The sequence below is a fragment of the Lepidochelys kempii genome, chromosome 2 (genome assembly GCF_965140285.1).
Source record: "Lepidochelys kempii isolate rLepKem1 chromosome 2, rLepKem1.hap1, whole genome shotgun sequence".
In the NCBI taxonomy this organism is placed as follows: Eukaryota; Metazoa; Chordata; order Testudines; family Cheloniidae; genus Lepidochelys; species Lepidochelys kempii.
This window is the reverse complement of record NC_136381.1, coordinates 183,510,069-183,531,791: the sequence shown is the minus strand read 5'-3', so window position 1 is coordinate 183,531,791 and position 21,723 is coordinate 183,510,069. Positions and strand designations below refer to the sequence as shown.

The 21,723-nt window shown below is 41.5% G+C and overlaps 1 protein-coding gene across 7 annotated transcripts in view; it reads right to left on the bottom strand.

Moving 5' to 3' along the window:
* The window catches only part of PDE1C (phosphodiesterase 1C), a 419,371-nt gene that overhangs the window by 64,752 nt on the left and 332,896 nt on the right, over positions 1 to 21,723 (bottom strand). For all 7 annotated transcript variants that reach the window (XR_013635379.1, XR_013635380.1, XM_073332967.2 and 4 more), the window contains 4 exons: positions 12,156 to 12,257; positions 10,670 to 10,790; positions 7,021 to 7,102; positions 1,703 to 1,823 (listed from right to left, as the gene is read on the bottom strand). Coding sequence is in view for 5 of the 7 variants with exons in the window: in XM_073332967.2 (XP_073189068.1) it covers positions 1,703 to 1,823; positions 7,021 to 7,102; positions 10,670 to 10,790; positions 12,156 to 12,257 (426 nt within the window). In the remaining 2 variants the exon portion in view is untranslated. The remainder of the gene's footprint in view (positions 1 to 1,702; positions 1,824 to 7,020; positions 7,103 to 10,669; positions 10,791 to 12,155; positions 12,258 to 21,723) is intronic.

Genomic DNA, 21,723 nt, shown 5'->3' with positions numbered 1-21,723 from the left:
TCCAACACTGTGAATTTCATAGACTCCCAGGGTTGGAAGGGACCTCGGGAGATCATCTAGTCCTGAGCTCAATACCGTTAATACCCATATATGTTGCCTAATGCTATTAGAGTTGTGTGAAAGTTCCCATTCTCACTTTGCAAAGTTTTCATTATTAAAATGGAAATTTGTGTGAAACTGCTCACCAAAAATGTCTTGCATAACTAAATTCCAGTCACTAAAAATGTGACCCATTTTGCCCTTACATAAATAGGAATTAGTGCCCTGCAACTCTGTTCCCTTCCTGGATAGATAGAAATACTATAGAAGATGCTGGCTCTATAACCTTTTTATGCCAGCACCTGAAAAATTACTAAATGTCTCTTGAACTTTCTCTGAAGTGCCTGAGGCACTACTTATGCCCTATCTCACCTTTCTAAAGGCCCCTGACTCAATGGTGGGCTAGAGGACTGTCCCACCTCATCGTCTCTGGACAGTAGTCTGAATTGGCTCTTAGTTCTAGAGCACTGAATTAGAACCTCTTGTAGCTTCTGGCACTGTCTGCTGCTTCGGTGAATTTTATGTATGTTTAAAATCAAATTCAGATGCAAACAAATTTGGAAGGAACCCAAAGAGCTACAAATACAATTAAGGATCCAGAAGGACTAATGTATGTGGAAAAATTAAGCGCCTAAGCAATTGTTGACACCAATGACTAAGGGCTGGGGGTGGAAGGGAATGACTGACTGGTAGAGGGCTTTATAGTTTGTCTAAAAGTAGAGAGGTAGTTGAGCTGCAAAATTTTAGTTTCAGTTCCAACCCCCTTCCCCAAAGTTCAAGGACATTTAGGATTTAGGTTCTGGTGGTTTAGATTATAGAAACACAGGCCATGGAATCCAGCTTCTGAACTGTCCTGGATTTAAGAGGCATTCAAATATGGAATGTTGGTTTGATCCAATGTCTTTAAATATCTGTTTAGTGTAAAACACCAAGGATGGAAACAAATTATTGAGTGTGGCATAAGGGATAATAAGTAGGAGGAAAGGAAGAAAAGGAAAATTCAGTTTGATAATCAGGATATACTTCTTAATGGTGAGATCAATTAGACTTCTGAATCAACTCCCAAGGGAAGAGGTTGAAACTCCATTGCTGGAGACATGTACAAATCAATGGAGAATCTAAAATGTCTGGAACAATCCTGCACTGACAAAGGGAGGGGCTAAGTGACCAAATAAGTCTTTCCTCTCTCTAATTTGTATTATTCTGACTATTCAGATAATGGTGAATAGCATACAGGCTACCAGATTAGTCCCCATTCAAGCCTTTTGAATATTCACCCTATAATAGTGCTGGAATTATCCCAGAACCTGCACAGGAGAAACCCAATAATAATAATAAAAAAAACCTAATAACTCAAGACGGTTCCTTGATAGCTCTTATGGTGGAAGGTCAGGTTAAATGAAAGTGAGACTCTTTACATCCAAATTCCAATGAATTCTGATGTGGATATATGCATACATCGAGCAATAATTAACCAGGTCTGATTGTACTTCATGATCAATCCATTTCTACTACACTTCCCAACCATATTTCTCTTCAGGTAGAAACCAGGACAGACGGAACCAATGGGAGGTCTTTGCTAATACCCAGTGAGTCCAAAACAGGAAAGTGAGCCTAAAATGAGAGACAACACTTATGCACCAAAGCAACCATAGGTACTCACCTGGAACGTCTAAATCCAGTCATGCCAGAGCGGGAGGCTTCATCAATGAGTGGTGTTACAATCTTCTCTGTCATATCTGTCAGCACCGTAAAAGTGGGCTCCACAATGAAATCAATAAAACCTGAATCAAAACACAGTGGACGTAAACAGAAGAGGTAAGTTTTTATGTTTTGCCATTGCCTGTGAATTATCTAGTGTAGTAGCAGAGTGGATGAAAAGAATTACATATTGAAAGAGGAATTGAAAAAAGGACAAAGAAGAATGATATTATGCATTAATCTTGACCCACAAGCTGATATTTTGCATGCAATGGTAGCTCCTTAAATGTTGGAAAGAAAGTGTGGAAATTCAGAATATAAACAGATGCAATAGAACTTGTTCTGCATGAGTTTTTTTGAGTATCTAAGCCAAATTCTCGGGACAGTTGGATGAGACCAAACTTGAAGAATGAAATTTCTGGAAACAGAAAAATAAAAGAATAGTAATAATGACAGACTTCTCTGGGTATCTATTCCAAGTGTCGTGGAGCTATCAAATATCAGTGGGTTTTTGTGAATATTCTCATTTGAAGGTTTGCCCCGCTTGTACTCATTGAGGGTCAAACGTATTCAGATTCTATTCATTTAATTTTTAACAAATTCATATATTATTTTTAAATCAGAAGAAGAAGGGAAAAATACAGAGCTAAATCTTTCCCTCTATTGGCTTGTGTACAAGGGATAGGGCTGGGAGGAAACAGCACAGTACGTCTTCCTGCAAGTCAGCTCTTTGTGCAAGCAACAGGGATGGATCCACCCTGGGATCCACCCAGAGTGTTTAGGAAAGCACTAAGTTTTGGGTCTGCTAATATGCACGCTTATACATCAGCTTTCAGCCATCCATAGCCGTGCCCTGTAGTGACACGATACAAATAACCATAGGGTCAGTAAGGCACTTTAGTGTTTGTAGTCACAGATTAGACACACTGATTTTTAAAGACAGATTTTTCAACTTTATTTTCCCTTCATATTGTCACTGTTCAGTAGAGTTAAGGTTGTTTGGGAGCCCTAACTGTACATTTCCATACTGTAACATATTTGTATTTATTTTTAAATTTAACCTGAACTCCGGATTTCTTGGGTTTACAATGCCTGGTCTGGGGATACTTTACAACACCCTCTAATGTATTTTACTCTAAATTACTGATGTATACTCTCCACCTTAACATAATTTTTTTCTGAGGATTATCTTATCCCTCATCTTTACACTCTTAGATGAGGGTCCCAAGGCCAACTGCCTAGAGCAGGGGTTTTCCACTTGTGATCTGTGGACCCCAAGAGGTCCACAGACTATGTCAAAGGGATCCACAAAAGGTTATCACCACCATAGAACAGTGGTTTTTGATCTGTGGTCCGCAGATCTGCAGACTGTGTCTAAGATTTCCAAAGGCGTCTGCACCTCTATTTGAAATTTTTAGGGGTCTGCAAATGAAAAAAAAGGTTGAAAACCGCTAGCCTAGTGTTTATTTTCATTCCACGTTAAAAAGGACACCTAGATTATGCTAGTTAGCGAATAATTTCTTGAGAGACTGCCATTCAGGAACAACCTCATTTGATCATCAGCTTTTGTCCTATATCTTCTGAAGCCACGATTTTCTTTCCAGCAAGCCAAAGGACAAAAATAAAAGGCTCTTGCTACATTAATCAGCTACAAGAGACAGTGATGACAACAAAGGCTGATCTCCAGTCAAATAAAGCTTCCTGCTGCCTTGGATAGAAAGAAAGGGGCTTTAAATAGTTTAACTCTCCTGCTGAGAAATAAAAACGTTGGCCTGGTAATTTTTTGCAATTTGCTGGGTTCCCCCCTCCCCTCACCTCCACTTGACCAAAGGCCTGACTTTAAGATGTGAATCATCTCTGACTGGACTCGTTCCCAACATTTTCTTTACAAAATGAAGTGGCAGGTGAAAGAATGTCTCTTTTCTTCTCTTCCTTTTAAATAAATGGTTCTTGTTACATTGTTTAATTTCTGTAGAAACGACACATGCTAAAAAACCCTCTCTTTGCATTTCTGGTCATCAAGCGCGTTCCCCTGCTATGCTCTGTGCATCCATAACAACAACTAGAGCTGGCTGAAAAACTTCTGACAAAACATTTTCTCATCGGAATCTGCCAATTTGTCAAAATCAAAACATTTCACAGTGATGGTCCTGATTTTAACAATGTTCTGATGGAATTTTACCTGGTTTCCACCCATTTGGCTCCTCAGCAGCTCACCGTACAGACTGCCCCAGAATCAGGGACCTCAGGGCTTCTGGGATTTGTAATTCTGGGACAATCCAACAAGCAGATTGTCAGTAAGTTGGAGCTTCATCCCCTTTGCAGAGAATTTCAAAAATTTTGGATTTTATTCCAAATTGGAACAAAACCAGATTTTGAAATATTGATATCCTTTGCGAAAAGGAATTATCTTTTCTGCCCAGCTCTAATGACGACCTTTTGTAAAGCAGCAAAATATAACAGAACCTTAACTCTGAGCAGGAGGGAACCTCGAGATGTGATTTAGTTCCATCTCCCCTGATACTGTAAACAAGCTGTTGCGATAGGCCAGAAACTCTATGTCCCCACTAGAGAGTGGACTGAGAACACACACTTATCTCACAAATGACATTCCTTTCATTAGTTGAAAATGAGGGCTGCATGCTGTAGATAATAGTACAATTTGGAATTCATGAGGTACTTCTACAAAGAAACTTAGTAATTACCATTCACTGGCACTATTTGTTAAAAGCTACCAATCAGATAAGCAAATGAATAGGAGCTGAATATTTCCTTAAGAACCTGGCCTCCGACTTTGAGAGGAATCTTACCCTCAACACATATTGGGGAAAGATAAAGAGTTTTTGATTTAATGAAGGAGACACTAAAGATATCAAGCTATTGCCCATATGTTGAGCAGACTGGAATGAAAACTTTATAATGTTAGAGGGCAAGATTTCTAGAGAGATTGTGCCTGTTAATGCCAATTGGACACAGTTAACTGCACAAATTAAATATAATAATAAATAGCACAGAACTAAATAAATCTCTCTCCGCTTATTGATTGAGTGCCTGTTTCTCAAGCTGTAATTGTTTGGATAATGGTTTAATTCACCATTAATTCTGCAATGATTTGCACACTGGAGGCGGTCATAAGGGTCTTTTTATTTAGAGACAAATTCTGGCCGACCTGTGCATGGAATACAAAAGAGGAGGAAGGTAAAAGCAGCTTCTCCACACAGGCTTGTGCCCTGCACAGAAGCTGGGAAGAATTCCTCGGAGCATGGCCCCTGCTCCCTCCTAGGGCCTCTGCAAAAGTGAAGGGCCTGAAACGGGGTGTGTGGAAGGTGAGGCCTTAGCTCCACACACCTTTCCCTTCACACCAGCCAGGAGAGCTGGGAGTGGGGAACATTGTTGTACCCCCTTCCAGAGCAGCGCAGCAGCCACGCACTGCCTGGGAGTCCCCAACAGGGATTCTAGTTGAGCTGCAGTTCCCCTGTATTTTCCAGTCCCTGTCTGGTCCCCCTCCAGCATGTCTGAGGTGCCTATGGAGCCATTTTGCCCTTAGTAGTAGGGCTCCTCGGAGCTGAGATCAAGTGTATTCACCTGTGTGTATCCACACAGATATGGATCTGAACTTCTCAAAGTTCAGGGATGTTTGGATTTAGGTTTCCATTTATCCCATGACAGTGCTGGGGACAGCTGTGAAATTTCAACCTTTTACACATTTTTCAGCTTGGTTATAAAATGTTTGGAGGGAAAAACAAAGACCCCCTTCCCCCCCCGCAACACCTTTCTTTAAAACTTTCTCCCTCTGTCACATGTTTAGTGTCAGGGGTGTGTCTACACCGCAGTGTAAGCCCAGGGTTAGTAGAACGCAAGTTAGCAAACCCTGAGTTTGTCAACCTATGGCTTGAGTGTCTTCGCTCATCTGCAACCCCAGATTAGGAATTGTTGAACCTTGGGTCCCAACCTGGGGCTCTAGCATGTACATTGTACACTGCATTACATGGGCCAGAGTCAAACCACCCATATCCCAGACTTCCTAACACCTGCCCAAAATGTGGTTGCTCTAGTCCTTTGCTCATGGTGCAGTGAGGGAAAACTTGACAGTACACAAAAATTGACTGTCCAGAGCTCAAAGAAAGTCAGCCTGTGGAATTTTGGGATACTTCTGGTGGACTCCCAGAGCACGAGTCCAGTGGGGCTGCATCTACACTGCAAATCCATAGAGCTAGAACTCTGGGTCCTGGCTTGACTCAGGCTTAGACCCTCCACCTCTGTAAGTTCCTGGGACGTGGATCTAAGCCCTGGGTTAGTGGGATCTGTGTGTAGATGGAAGCAGGTTTAGGCTTGAGCCTGAGTTCAAACCCTGGGCTTACATTGTAATGTAAACATACCCAGTGTTTTCTCAGTTACTCTTGCTGTCCCTTCCACCCACCAGTCCCTTTCTCTTTCCATTTCCCCTGCCCCTTGTTCCTCTTGTTCCTTCATTTCCCCCATTCAGCCTCAGAAACCCGTTTCCACAACTCCCAGTATCTTCTCTTGGCCCCAGACTCCTGCACATCTCTAGGCCGCTTCTCCCCTCTTCCTTGCCCCTCCATAGTTACAGATTTATTGCCCCCTCCCCATTTCCATGCTTCTCAACAACTTCAGGTCTCTTTCACCACTCCCCTACTGAACATTCTCCCCAGACCTCATTCACAGTTTCTCCTGCAGGAGTAGGAGTGGAAAAGGAAGCACTGTTTTGGGTCACTGCAGGCTCCCACCTCCCTTGCTGGATGGGGAGTGGGGAGATGAGGTCAAGAAGCAGTGGTTGGACCCAGTATAAGGTTGGGGGTGGAGCTTGCTGACTGGAGAAGTTGAAACACTGCAGGTGGGTTAGAAGACTAGCGAATCAATTAAATGAGCAAAACAATGACTTTAGTCAAAAACTAAAGTAACCTGTATTGAAGCCAGGATCCCCGCTTCATAGTGCAAGTGGCTTCTGTGCTGCTCAGGACCCAAGGAACAGCCACCATACAGCCAGGCATAGTGGCTGGTCCAGCAGCAGCATTTGTGAACTAAGTTCCCCTTTAGTACAACTCTCATAAATCAACTCAACGTGGTAGCTATTCAGCTCAGACTCATCCATTTCGGGGCAATAGCGTCAGTGGAATTTTTTTTTATCTTTTCCCCCCTCTCTAAACTAATTCAAAGTGATGAGTGCCCAGAGTGATCTTACTCCCATTGGGGGAGAATAATTTTTTCCCTTTAAACTGCTGCTTTGAGTCCTAAGTGAAGTACGTTGGAATGACATACCTATCTGAGACTGAGCTACCATAGTAGACTTGCGGTCACACAGTGGGGAGAAAGGAAGCCCTAGTTCTGCTTCTTTGTCACCCTGGAGAAACAAAATTGAGAACATATTAGAATACAAGAAGAGTCACTTAACATCTGTAACAGCTCTGGACACTGGAAAGGCCTCTCTCATTTTTTAATTGAAGCTCTTGTTACACCCTTAATTGCAAGACTCAGCTTTTTAACGGATAACTTTGTTTATTCTGGGCATCCAAATCCTTTTCTTTAAGAGCTTCTTGTGGACAGGTATCACCTCACTGTCCACCTACAAGCCACCCTCCTCTTGCAGCAACTGTGCCCACTCTATTCTGCATGCTCCCTCACCCTATTCTGAAGGGGGCAGCTCCTGTTTCTCTTATACAGTTTACATCACTATTAACAAAAATAAATATTCAGAACTATTACTAAATATAAACCAGAATCCTATTTCTAAAACATCTACTCCAGGGACCTCACACTTTTAATATTTTTTAAACAGATAAATCACTTTGAAGGAGATCTAGAGATTGAAGCCATCAGAGATTGAATCCTAACATTTGACTGTGTATCACTATGCTACAGGTAAATGTTGATTACACAGCACTCTTTGCCTTTTGGGTGTTTCTATGGAACACCTTGAAAACCCAAGAGGATTCTATACAGCACTTCTCATGTGAAACCAACAGGTAATGGAACTCTATTATTAGAGTAAGTCCACCAAGAGAAAGTATCTGTCAGGACTCCTTCTCCATGGTTTGAGTTCTATTTGTATTTCTTTATATACATTTGTATCTCCACAGGGTGGATCTCACCACTTCAGATTTTCCCCCTCAATAAAATACTGAGACCCTCAGCGTGCTACAGCTGGTAGGGTTGTTGCTCAAAATAAATGCTGAAACTCAGATACCTGGACACATTTTCCAGCTACCAGAACTGCATGCCCACCCCTGTCATCACACAATTATGCAGGAGATGGAGTGTTAATATCCCTTCTGTGCCAACCCTTTTCATTGTGTGCATTCAAAATACATTTGCTCAAAACACCCTTTAATTTGTTTCACTCAGAAAACTGCGAGCAGAGAGGACAATAATTTACATGAGATAACATACATCTGCCAGTACTCCCCGCTGACCACTCAGATTTAAAATAACTTGTGAAATATGCTAGTATCAATGCTTTAAATCAACATCCCACTCTAACTTTGTTGAGCACGGTGACCATGTTCCACGTGGTTGTGACTGGGAGCCAAAATATACCACAGCAATTTCAAACTACCATAGAAATCAACGGTGAGCATGAGAAGTCCTGGATGTTTCTTTTCTGTGGTGGTACACAGCCAGCCAGGTTAAATGGTGCCTCAGTCACGACTGGGGTCTTTGGGTGCAATAATAAATAAGTAGCAACACTCTTCCTTTATCGTATTCCCTTTGGCCCCTGCGTATTCTTTGGTCTGCGTAGTCACCAGTTCTTCGGTGAGCTTATATGTACTCAGTAGGTGACTATTCTGCAAAGTGTACTGCCCTTCTGACTTGGAAAAGCATAAAGATGATGTGAGGTGAGATTTTTCTTAGCACGTATGTCACCACTTCTTGAAAAGTAAATCACTTTAATGGTTCCAGACCAAGGTTGGTAGTGTCCTTGTTAAATTGGGACTACCGCAATATCTTTACATTTAAGGCTTTTCATAAAGCTGACTGAAAAGAGCTACAAAGGGATCTCACTAAAGTGGATGACTAAGCAACAAAATGGCAGATGAAATTCAGTGTTGATAACTGCAAAGTAATAGACCTTGGAAAAAATAATCCCAATTATACATACAAAATGATGGGGTCTAAATTAGCTGTTACGACTCAGTAAGAGATCTTGGAGTCATCGTGGCTAGTTCTCTGAAAACATCCACTTAATGCGCAATAGCAGTCAAAAAAGCTAACAGAATATTAGGAACCATTAGAAAAGGAATAGAAAATAAAACAGAAAATATCATAATGCTGCTATATAAATCCATGGAATGCCCACATCTTGAATACTGTGTGCAGTTCTGGTTGCCCCATCTCAAAAAAGATATATTAGAATTGGAAAAGGTGTAGAGAAGGGCAACAGAAATGATTAGGGATATAGAACAGCTTCCATACGAGGAGAGATTTAAAAGTCTGTAACTCTTCAGTTTAGTAAAGAGACGACTAAGGGGAAATATGACAGTGGTCTGTAAAATCATGAGTGATGTAGAGAAAATGATTAGGGAAGTGTTTTTTACCCCTTCTCATAACACACAACCAAGGGGTCACTCAATCAAATTAATAGGCAGCAGGTTTAAAAATAAATTAAAGGAAGTACTTCTTCAAACAATGCACAGTCAACCTGTGGAACTCATTGCCAGGGGATGTTGTGATGGCCAAAACTATAACTGGCTTCAAAAACAAATTAGATAAGTTCATGGAGGATAGGTCCATCAATGGCTATTAGCCAGGATAGACAGAGACACAACCCCATGTTCAGGGGTCTCTAAACCTCCAACTGCCAGAAGCATCTGACACTGGACACTGTCAGAGACATACTGGACTATATGGACCATTGGTTTGACCCAGTATGGACATTCTTATATTCTTATGGTAGAAAGTTTTTAAATTGCAAAATGTTGTCCATATTTTGAAATAAAAATAAACTTCAATGGCATTTTCACTAATTTTTTCTCCCTATGTTTCAACCATCTATGGAGCTAGTCAACATTTGGAAATATTACAAAATTTTCAAGTTGGAGAGGGGAAAAAGGTCAATAAAATGTTTATGATTTTTCTACTTTTTTTGATCAGGACTACCTTTTAAAAAGTTTTTTTGCTATTAAAAATAAATTTAAAAAAAGAACTTTTATTGTACTTAAAACAAAAAAACCAACCCTTCTTAGGATCAGATGGAGGATCTTATGAGTATCACACAGGAATCAATCATGTGTCTGGATTTGTGGCTCTGGCAAAAGGGGGCCCTGCGAGAACTATAGGTTAGACCAGTCCATATGTCTACAGAAAGAGCAACATAATTTTTGCCATTTGTAATGATATATGTCCAGCTCTGTAATCTACAATTTACTGAGCTTTATTGGTTTCCATGACTTCATAGCAAAGTCAAAATCAAAATGGAGTTTAAACTGGCATAAAAGTGGCAGCAGAGTTCGGTCAAAGAGAAATAGGAAGACTCATTATTGAAAGAAATGACAGTCTGGACCTAATGCTGAGTACTTTTACTTAGGTGTACCCAATTCCTGAAGATCTTCAATGGTTGGCAAGCTGGGTACTATGTTAGACATTCTGCCTTTTGGTCATTAGAAATTCATTCAGGGGTGCTGGGTATAGTTTTGCTGGATATCTGAAAGACTGAGAATTTCCAATATGTTGATAAGGACAGCATATCAGACACTAGCTTACAATCAGACAAAGTGGAATTTCACTGAAGTCAGACGAAAGAAAAATTGTATCTACTTTGCTGCTATAGTGGGCATCTTCCCTATGAAAAATATAAGTGAAAGAAGATGTTGACCTATAGGATTCATTCTCCCTCTCCCATCCCAAGCCCGCCAACTCCATCTCTCATTCTGTCAGCAAAACTACAAAATAATTTTGTAAAGTCCCAGGCTACCTGTCTGAAGAACTCCTCTAGCAAGGACATGGTCCAGCGATGATGAAGGTCCCAAGCCTTGGCTGGATGACTGATGTCTGCTGTATGCAACAACAGTGATAAGGCTTTCGGCTTGTCGATTCTGCAAACCCAAATGACTGAACAAGTTAATTGTCTGCACCAGTATTGAAAGAGAAAGAACAAAAACCCAGCTAAGCAAGTAAATGAGGCCTTCATAACCTTTGGCTGGGCTACTTATAGATTTATTTGTGTGTTTATAAAACTTGACAACTATGAAAGATTAATCTAACTTCCCCAACATAAACCTTTCCTTTGGTAATGGAGTCATTCAAAAGCATAATGGGAAACTGGAAGCATTAGCCTCGCTTATTTTCTTTGCAGAGTTTTTGTGTGCAAATGAGTGAGTTTTGAACATTCCCGATATTCTCAGTTTGGGCTGGGTTACAGTCCATGAAACTCCAGTCAGTAAATAGTTCTAGATTATTTTAGTCTGTTGACTTGGTTAAACAATTAAGGCCTGATTCTGGTCTCACTGTGATAAGCATGAAAAATAATTCCATTTAAACCATGTGAATTCTACCGGTAAAAAGCTGGTGCAGGTAAGAGATCAGAAAAGAAACTCAAACTCTTCGGAGACACTACAGATCATAGAAGGCTGAAATCATCTTAAAGCCATGCCACTGAGGGGCTAGCCCAGGAGCCTAGTGAATTATTATCGATACTGCCATGCAGTAATCCCAATCTCTCGCTGCCCCAAACTGGCAGGAGTGCTGCAGAAGCAATACACATAGCTCCTGAGAGGAGATAGCAGCTAGTATCATCCATGCCTGATTTAGGTACAGTTTTGGCTGGCTCTGGGAAGATGTGCGCCAAGCTCTCCTTGGCTGGAAGAATACTACCCACAATTCAGAGTTCTGAGGGTTCGGATAAAATGGTGTGTGGAGGGGGGCAGAGAGAGTAGAGAAGATACTCCGGGCTCTAAGTGGCTCACAGATGATCTTTGGAGAGGAGAAGGCCTTCCTCATACTGTTTTACCTGTTCTATAGCACACACTTGCTCTCTGTGGCTCTGAGATTGCTTCCCTATTGTCTCCGATTACAGAGCCGGCTCCCTGCAGTGGAGGCACAAGCTATACTCTGTGCAGCCGGTGTTGCTCCCAGCACCTGTGACTTGAGGCCATAATCAAGCTCTTTCAGTCATACCCTTAGCTCGATCACACATGCCCTTTATCCTGTATTGTTAAGAAAAGGAAAATGAATGGGCTGATTTATCCCAAAGCTTTGCTATTTAGATGCTGTGGCCTGCCAGAATATCATACGGGCACGTGCCTGAGTGCTCACGTGTGAATTCATTCAAAATCCAACAACAGAAACAGATGTGGACATCAAAGCGTCCTCCAGAGAGAGACTTTTGAAGTTTAATACAATTGCAAAGTACCAGCTGAAATGCAGCCCTTCACTGCACACAGAATCAGGAGGTGACTCACCCTTCTGGCTGCTGCAAAGCATTCTTCATGGCTTTGATTTGCTGGAAGTGACAGGACATATCAGTGGCCAACACCATCTCTATCACCAAGGCCCTGAATTCCCTTTTGAGTGGATATCGAGCCAAGAGAAGGGAGGAAAGAGAAAGAGAAACAAGTTAAATAACACCGCTGTTTCTTTTGTTGGGTAGCTGCAAATCACTTCTGACATTTCCACTCTCCTCCACTTGCGTCACTGAACTCTTCACGTTATCAGGGCAAAAGGGGAGAGGAAGGAGGATCTCATGTTGTAAATCCCAGCCACAGAGAGAGCAATTTAGTCAGATGATTAACTCTTGCTAAGAGAAATCCCAGAGGTTTCTGACAAGTCCATTACGGTCTGCTCTTTTCAATTAAACACAAAGCTCCCAAATCGATTTCTTCTATAGGAGGCTCTTAAAAGGAAGCAAGCAGGCTGTTCAAATAGTGTGCATGCCCTGGGTAGGAGTAAGAGAATTTTGAAACACAACTGTGTATTGACTTACCTTTTAAATCAGTTTTAAAATAGATTAGTTAAAAAAAACTAAATGGCTTGTGTCGATGTCTTAATATTTGTATGGAAAGTTCATGTATGTTAACTTCATAGCTTGTGCAAATTGAACTTATTGCACACACTGGGGCTCCTTGCATCCCTCTCCCGCCCCAACCCCTGCTCCTTTTCTGTGTGACACCCTCCCATCCCCCTCTTTTCCTGGACTTCCTGAACACCCTCCCCCTAAAACTCTTCCTTGTCAGGGTCTCTGTGTATCGCCCATTCTCCCATCCCCATTTCAGACTCCTCCATTTTCCCCTCCATACAACAGCTCTGAGCAACCCCATTCCCACTTCTCCCACACCTTTCATTTTCCTCCATGGCAGGGGCTCTGTGTGCTCCCCCATTCACCCAGCCCTCCATTGCAGGATCCCCATTCCTGCCCAAGGCAGGAGCTCCGTGCCCCCCTCATTGCCCCTCCCCCACAGTAGGGTCTCTCATTCTCTCCATGCCCAGGAGTTCTGCGTGCCCATGCCCCTACTCCCCATGCCATGGGATTGGTGGGAATCCTCATTATTTCCTTCCATCAATTCCCACTTTGTCCTCCATGCTAGGGTTCTGTGTGCCCCCCTTCTTCCCACGCCCCATACCTGGGTCCCCCACTCTCCCCGCTGCCAGGGATTCATGCACCCCATTCTCCCCACCCCTGTGCCTTTACACCCCCTTCTTTCTATCTGGGAGATAAGTCATTCTGAGAGTCAACACATTAAATTCCATAGGCAGGATGAGCAGAGACATCACCATACCATGCCATCCTTACTTCTGTGCCGCTGCTGGCAGCAGCGCTGCCTTCAGAGCTGGGCACCGGGCCAACAGCTGCCTCTCTCTGGCCATCTAGCTTGAGTCCTGGCACCTCTTTCATTACAAATTAAGCATTGGTTGGATCAACAGACAATTGCAGAGGTGCTTGAGGCTGTAGCTGTACTAAAGAGCTGGCGGGAGGTTCATGTGTTCCTCATTTCCGCCTTTTGGTTTTCAGATTTCCCCCAGAAATCAGTAGGGTTCTGGCCCTTCGATGCAATGAACATTCTCTGAAATTTTGGGATTGCATGCAGTGCAATTAGACAGGCTGAGAAATGTCATTAAGTTGTGCGTGTTTAACTCTAACCCTAGCCACCCCATTGCACTTTTTTTTTTCAAAAGAACTTTCCTGTTCAAGTGTATCACACGGTGTTCCTCATATTGCTACTCAAACTATTCCACAATGAATAAATGAATGAAAGTTAAAAAAAAATCCTACTTGGGAAGGATCAGATTGAAATCCCTTGGAAGTCAATGTGGATTTTTTCAGAACTTTAAACAATCAAAACTCTCTGGTCTATTTTCAGTGGAGGTGTTCTGCAAGTATGTCCTCAAGTTTGTTTACCAATTTTTAATGAAATTCCCTGCTTAAAGATTGAGATGCTTGACTACTATGGTAGTGAGGGCCATAAAAGTACCTTATGGACTTTCCACCAGCAGGGGACTATATATGCATATTTTGGTATATGCATGTAGGGCAGAATCAAAGCTGCAATGTTTCCACCAGGGGACAAAAATTCTATACATTTTTGTAAGTAATACAGTAATACTTCTATGCTATCTTTACCACTGATTACTGCACCTGGAGTAATAAATTATGCATGCATGAGTCACATATGTACTGTAGCTTTATCAGTAGGCTGGGGTCATTGATCTCTAGTCTGCTTTAATTTACACACATAAATTCTTTAAAATCTCTTGCATTGTTCCAGCTGAAGACCACTTTAACTTGCTCTTTCGGACAACTGACCTGAGGACGTTCACTTCATGAAATGTTTCATAATAACTATTGATGTTTTTTTCCATGCAGTTTTTCTCCTTAGCCCCACCCCAATTTATGCTGTGTCCTACTGAAAGAATTAAATCCCCATAAAGTCACACAAATTGGAGTGGAAAAGGCCTATTAAGGTCATCTAGTCCATACCCTAGGGCCCAACAGCAGGATTGTTGCCAACAGCATAGTGCCTTGTCCATTCCACTTCAGTCAAATGCATGCATTTTTGTGCATAGCAGAAAATTATGTATAAACCATGGATAGTGGGTCTCACTTTTTTATTCTCATGGAAAATAATAAAGGAAGGAACAACACTGCCTTAAAGGCAACATTTTCAAAGGCTGGCATTACTCAGAAAAATGTGCATGCATGCACACATACAAATACCCGATTTGGACAAGAAAAATATATAATTGCTTGTGCAAATGCCTGTATATTACATGCACAAATGAAGATTATATGTAGGCAAATTTTTCATCCTGAACCTTCGCAAATGCATCCCTAGAAGTTTCAACCAGCCTACAAAAGGCATCACTGACCTTCAATAACAAAACAACACACACAGCATTATATGGTATGAGAGATCATATACACAACTGTTGGATCACAACTCCACCTCTACTAACAATGGTTTATGAAAACTTTCATTAGACACTATTTCCTGAGCTGTACACTGATAGGAGCTGAAGAGCTCAACATTTTCCAGATGCCTTTTTTATCCTGTACTTGCCAGTAAGGGCTTGTACTAAATACACTCTATTTCAGTAAACTGCGTGGAAATGATTAGCACAGAAATACAATGCCAGTCCATAACAGTATCTTGGAAAGCATCTGTTCTCTTTGCAATTTATTGTCTTAATTCAGTGTGATCTGTTTTAGTTTCAGTTTTATAATTTACCTGTTGACTACTTTAGCAAATGGGATTTGTCTGATGAAGCAACCTATCAACTTTTCAAATATTTAACAAGCAGCAGAGTTCTTTAATGTAAAAGAGAAAAGTCCAGAAAATTAAATTAAGGACTAGGCTCTTTTCTCCCTGATCCCCGCAGCAGACCTCTTCTGGGCATATCTGCTCTCCCTGCATATGCAAATGCCACAAAGAGGTCTGCTGTGCTGATTGGATAGAAGAACCTTCCCTGAAAACACATTCCCAGACTAGAAAGACTGAACACCATAAAACTGATAAAACCCATATGCACAGACAGACACATTTCCCAAGTCTATCTTCACTTTTTCTATTGCAGTCTTAAATCTTAATGTGACCTCCGTTCAGAAAAGGCACTTTAGCGAATGCCTGAGTCTTGTCCAGAATCAGAGCCCGGGCCTATTCCTGGGGGGACATTCAAATGATCAAATAGCTCAAAATGAATAAATAAACTCAAATTCGGGCATGATAAAGCTTTAAAACTGGTTAGGCTAAAATTTTCAAGAATACCTTCTGATCTAAAGGGCCTTGGATTTTTATTGCCCAGATTAAGATACTTAGGGCCTGATTTTTTTTTTTTCCCGAGTAGCTTAAATTCCTGTTGACCCCATCTAGGGTTGTGAGTTCTCAGCACCTCTGGAACAGGCCCAGGGTATATTACGTTAGACACTCGAAGATGCAGGCACCCAAAATCTGAAGCTGCATTTCAAAATGTGGGCCTTATTGTACATCCGAACAATGTCCATTATTCTGCAGCAGCTTCATGTGCAGCAGCTACAAAATAAGGCCCTAACTAAGACGAAGGAAAATTAAGCAATCTGGAAAAGATTCAAACCTAACTAAACATTTTAGTTCAACCAGTTAATGTGTTTCTTAAAGGAGATGTGTTACTCTTAGAGTCTTCACACATAAATGAGTATACCAAGGAACATGCATTCTGCCTAGAGCTGGGCAAATAACTGATTTTTTCAGTTCACTGGCAGTTCTGAAAAATAAATAAAAATTCAATTCAGGTCAAACCAAATTCAAAAGAATTCCAAACATATTTGGTGAATCAAAGTCTGGTTTGGGTAACACCTTGGAACTTCTCAATACCAACTGGCAAGGGAGTGCAGAGGGGTTACAAGGAATCTCTTGGGTGTGGCATGTACATTTTAGTTTACCAAAGAGTGTCACGTGATGTCTTGAAGCCTGTGTCACTTTGGTCATGAATATCTCTGTGAAATATATATATGGATACTATGTAGAGAGCTATGTATATATACTGAAAATGTGTTCTTACAGTCAGACTCTAAAGGCAGATGGGCCATCATGATCATCTAGTCTGACCTCCTGCACATTGCAGGCCACAAAACCTCACCCACCCAATTCCTGTAATAGACCTAAACCTCTGGCTAAGTTATAGAAGACTTCAAATCATGATTTAAAGACTTCAAGTTACAGAGAATCAATCCACCATTTACATTAGTTTAAACCTGCAAGTGACCAGTACCCCATGCTGCAGAAGAAGATGAAAACCCCCCCAGCATCTCTGCCAATCTGACCTGGCGGGAAATTCCTACCCGACCCCAACTATGGAGATCAGTTAGATCCTGAGCATGGGGGCAAGCCCCACCAGCCAGACACCTGGGAAAGAATTCTCTGTAGTAACTGAGAGCCCTCCCTATCTACTGTCCCATTGCCAGCTGTTGGAGATATTTGTTACTAGCAGTCGCAGATGGACTACATGCCATTGTAGGCAGTTTCATCATACCATCCCCTCCATAAACTTATCAAGCTTATTCTTGAAACAAGTTAGGTTTTTTGCCCCCACTGCTCCCCTGGGAAGGCTGTTCCAGAACTTCATTCCTCTGATAGTTAAAAACCTTCCTCTGATTTCAAGCCTAAAATTGTTGATGGCCAGTTTATATCCATTTGTTCTTGGGTCAACCTTGGGGCTTAACTCAAATAATTCCTCTCCCTGCTTTGGTATTTATCCCACTGATGTATTTATAGAGAGCAATCCTATCTCCTCTCAGCCTTCTTTTGGTTAGGCTAAACAAGCCAAGCTCTTTGAGTCTCTTATCATAAGGTAGGTATTCCATTCCTCAGATCATCCTCATAGCCCTTCTCTGCACGTGTTCCAGTTTGAATTCATCTTTCTTAAACATGGGAGACCCTATATTCCAAATGAGTAGTGCCTTGTACAATGGTACTAACGCTTCCCTGTCTCTACTGGAAATATCTTGCCTGATACATCCTAGGATGTTTATACTGTCTCATTCACAATGGGTCTCCTATCACCAAATGCAAATGAAGGATTGCAGGGACTTCAGAAAGAAATTAACAGGAAAAGAAAAGGAGTGGTGTGGGAAGGGGAAGAGGGGAGAGAGAAACCCTATCTGGAGGTGTATATCAAAGGTTTGCTCCACTGTATTTGGGAGGCAAAGATGATGCCCCGTCACTTTTCACTGAGGAAGAAAAAGTACTGCGATTTTGCTTCATTAAAAAGGGGTCTCAGCCAGGCTTGGTTGAACACGCTGGATAACTTTGGATGGAATCATTTTCTTTTGACAGGAGGTTAACCTGTTAGTCAAGTTTAGTCTCTAGAAAGCTTGTTATGATTTTGTTTTATATGTAACCATTTGTTTCCAGTATTCTTACTCACTGTCACTAGAATTTCTGTTCTTTGACAGTAAACATATTCTTGCTTTCACCATAAATACATCTAAGTGCTGTGGTGTTAACCAAAGTGATGCTCCAGAGTTGAATCTTACAAGTTGGTGTGTATTGGTCCTTTGGTAACTCTGTGAGTGTTCAGTGGAGAAGGAACTGGACCCTGCAGGAAATGCTCCAAGGACTCGGGGGTGGGTACATGCCTTTTGCTAGCTGTACAAAGCATGTGGCCTGCAGACCTGCCTGGAAGGAAGTGCTTGTGCTGCCAGAGGCTGTTGGTTTCAGGGAGCTGATCCACAGCAAGCAGAGACAAGACTCCTTTACAATAAAAGCAGGTGGTGGTGAGGTGCCTTATAACCGTGGGTACTCTGGGGGAGCATTCACATTGGGACAAACAAAATGTGTTTGACCTGAAATGTTTTGTTTCCAAGTGTTTTTAAAGGCCTAGGTTCGTGCCCTTCTTATAACGTTTAGCCCAGTGATTAGGCAAATTTCTACCAAATGTATCAATAGTTTCAGGTCAACCAAAATAGCTGTTTTCCAGTGAATAAACTGTTCACCCGATGTTTTTTGCCCTGTTCTAGTTCTGACACTATGAAGAGGAGGGGGTAGATTTTTCCTCAATCAACAATGTTTTAAAGTTTCAAGACTCAGACTATTTTTAGGAAGATTGTGCTCAAACTACCAAGAATATGGTCAAAAGCAGCTGCTAAAAATCTGCTTGTAGCCAATGACACATGACCTTTTACTGTAGCCCAGAATGAATTACTGCTTTTCATTTAATGGACAAAGCAATGCACAGTTCCCCATCAAAATTAAGAGTGTAGGGAGTGGTGGTAGGGGCATCACAGTACTCTTTATTTAATTTTGTTCTCTAGGTAGAATTTTTATTTATTATCACAAACAGTTTAGAGATTGAATTATTTCCCAGTGTTGATTCAGTGATTCATAGATATTCACGTCAGAAGGGACCATTATGATCATCCAGTCTGACCTCCTGCACAATGCAGGCCACAGAACCTCACCCACCCACTCCTGCGAAAAACCTCACACCTATATCTGTGCTACTGAAGTCCTCAAATCGTAGTTTAAAGACTTCAAGGAGCAGAGAATCCTCCAGCAAGTGACCCGTGCCCCATGCTACAGAGGAAGGCAAAAAACCTCCAGAGCCTCTTCCAATCTGCCCTGGAGGAAAATTCCTTCCCGACCCAAAATATGGCGATCAGCTGAACCCTGAGCATATGGGCAAGATTCACCAGCCAGATACCCAGGAAAGAATTCTCTGAAGTAACTAAGATCTCACCCCATTTAACATCCCATCACAGGCCATTGGGCCTATTTACCATGAATATTTAAAGATCAGTTAATTGCCAAAATCATATTATCCCATCATACCATCTCCTCCATAAACTTATCGAGTTTAATCTTAAAGTCAGATAGGTCTTTTGCCCCTACTGATTCCCTTGGAAGGCTATTCCAAAACTTCACTCCTCTGATGATTAGAAACCTTTGTCTAATTTCAAGTCTAAACTTCCCAATGACCAGTTTATATCCGTTTGTTCTTGTGTCCGCATTGGTACTGAGCTTAAATAATTCCTCTCCCTCTCCGGTATTTATCCCTCTGATATATTTAAAGATAGCAATCATATCTCCCCTCAACCTTCTTTTAGTTAGGCTAAACAAGTCAAGCTCCTTGAGTCTCCTTTCATAAGACAGGTTTTCCATTCCTCGGATCATCCTAGTAGCCCTTCTGTTCCAGTTTGAATTCATCCTTCTTAAACATGGGAGACCAGAACTGCACACAGTATTCCACGTGAGGTCTCACCAGTGCTTCATCTTTCAAAGACAGATAAATCCAGTTTCCATGTTTTCTATTGTGTTTGTCTTTAATATAAGACTTTCCATGACACTCTTCTTTGGACAAAACTATCTCCCCCACAAATACAATATTGTACAGTTTGCTCTGTTTGTGTGGTTAGCTGATGGCCTCCATCCAAAAAGTTGTAGCATTTCAATGACTGCATGTTGTAAACTGCATTGGGATGAAAGATGTGGTCCCCAAAATTATATTATGAGGAAGAAGGAGGGTATTAAGATGGTAAGAGAAAGAGGAGAATGGAAGAAATGAAGAGAATCAAGGAAGCTGTCATGTACCATAGGCCCATATTTGAGTGTGAGGACAATGTAGTTACAGCAGGGATGAATTTGTTCCATTGTGATTTGTACATCCCAAAATGAGGGTGGGGCAAAATTTAAATTTTGACCCCAATCTTCTTAGACAACTTCCTTTAACTTTTTTTCACTTTCTCTTCTCCTCCCTCATCAGCTCCCATTAAGTTTCACAGCAAGGTACTTAAGCACAGGCTTAATGCTGAACACCAAGTAGTCCACTAACTTCAATGTAGATACATGCTTTAGTACCTTGCTGAACTGGGACCTTTATTTCCCTCATCCTTGAAATATCATCATAGGTATAGAAACTTCCATGCCAAAGCACTTCACAACCTGCATGAATCCAACACTACTGAGGTGCCATGACCACTTGAGTTATGCCAAGGAAAAATTAGGCCCAGTGTGAACAGATTTGTTTGTAGGAAATTATGTTTATATTTTATATACTGTAGGGGAATGTTTACAATTTTAAAAAAATCTGTTTTCCTTGATATCTTATTTATCTAATTTGAGTCAAAACAAGTTGTATTTAAATTTTTAAAAATCCCTTAGAATACTGAATTTAAACACAACAGCCTCATGATGTTAACTGAAATCACTCAGCTCCTTTTCACTGTGCAAGGTGAATGAAATGCAAAAAGTAAACAGACAACCTAGAAAAGTAAATTAGATTTTAATAGCATGACCCAGAGAATGAGGTTTATTCCTTTTTCAAGATTCTTGTGACACTTTCTGAGTGTTAATGTGTTTTTTCCTCAGAGTTTGTCTGTTTATGAAGCCACAAGATGTTGAGTGGCTTGTCATACTTAGCCAGTCATCCATAGCAGACATGCCAAACCCGTGAAAAAAACCAACAGAAATTGGGTTTGTTTTTGGCTTAATTTGCTTATGAGTTGCTTGTTGACTTGTTTTTGGCTTGTAGATTTTTGCTTCTTTGGCTTGTAGCTTGTTGTAGTTTGTTGCTTCATTTTTTTTTTATCAGTTCCCAGCAAACAGGGCCAAGGGGGGGAGAGAGTCGGGGTGCACGGCGAGCCCACCACAGTCCCAAACTGCATACTGGGGGAGATCTAGTCACATAGATGTTGGGGTTCTTCGGGATTGGCTTGTTTTGGCCTTGTTTTGAAATGGGATTAGCTTGATTTTTGGCTTATTGTGAAAGTCAGGGTGCTTATTTACCACGTGAAAGTTGGCAACTGTGATCCATAGTGCTGACTTTTGAATGAAACCAACCACATGTGGTTCTGGGGTTTAGGCCAGGTGCTCAGACAGGGGTACCATCCCTGGCTCCACCTGTCATGAGGGTTTCTGGGCTGGGAAGACTGGGTGAATATGGAAAGCAGACCCTCCCTGACCCAGCTTACCAGGGCCTGGAGAAGTACTGCTGAGTGCCCTCAATTTCCACTGAAGTCATTAAGAGTTGAATGTGCTCAGCACTTTGTTCAGTTTGAATGCA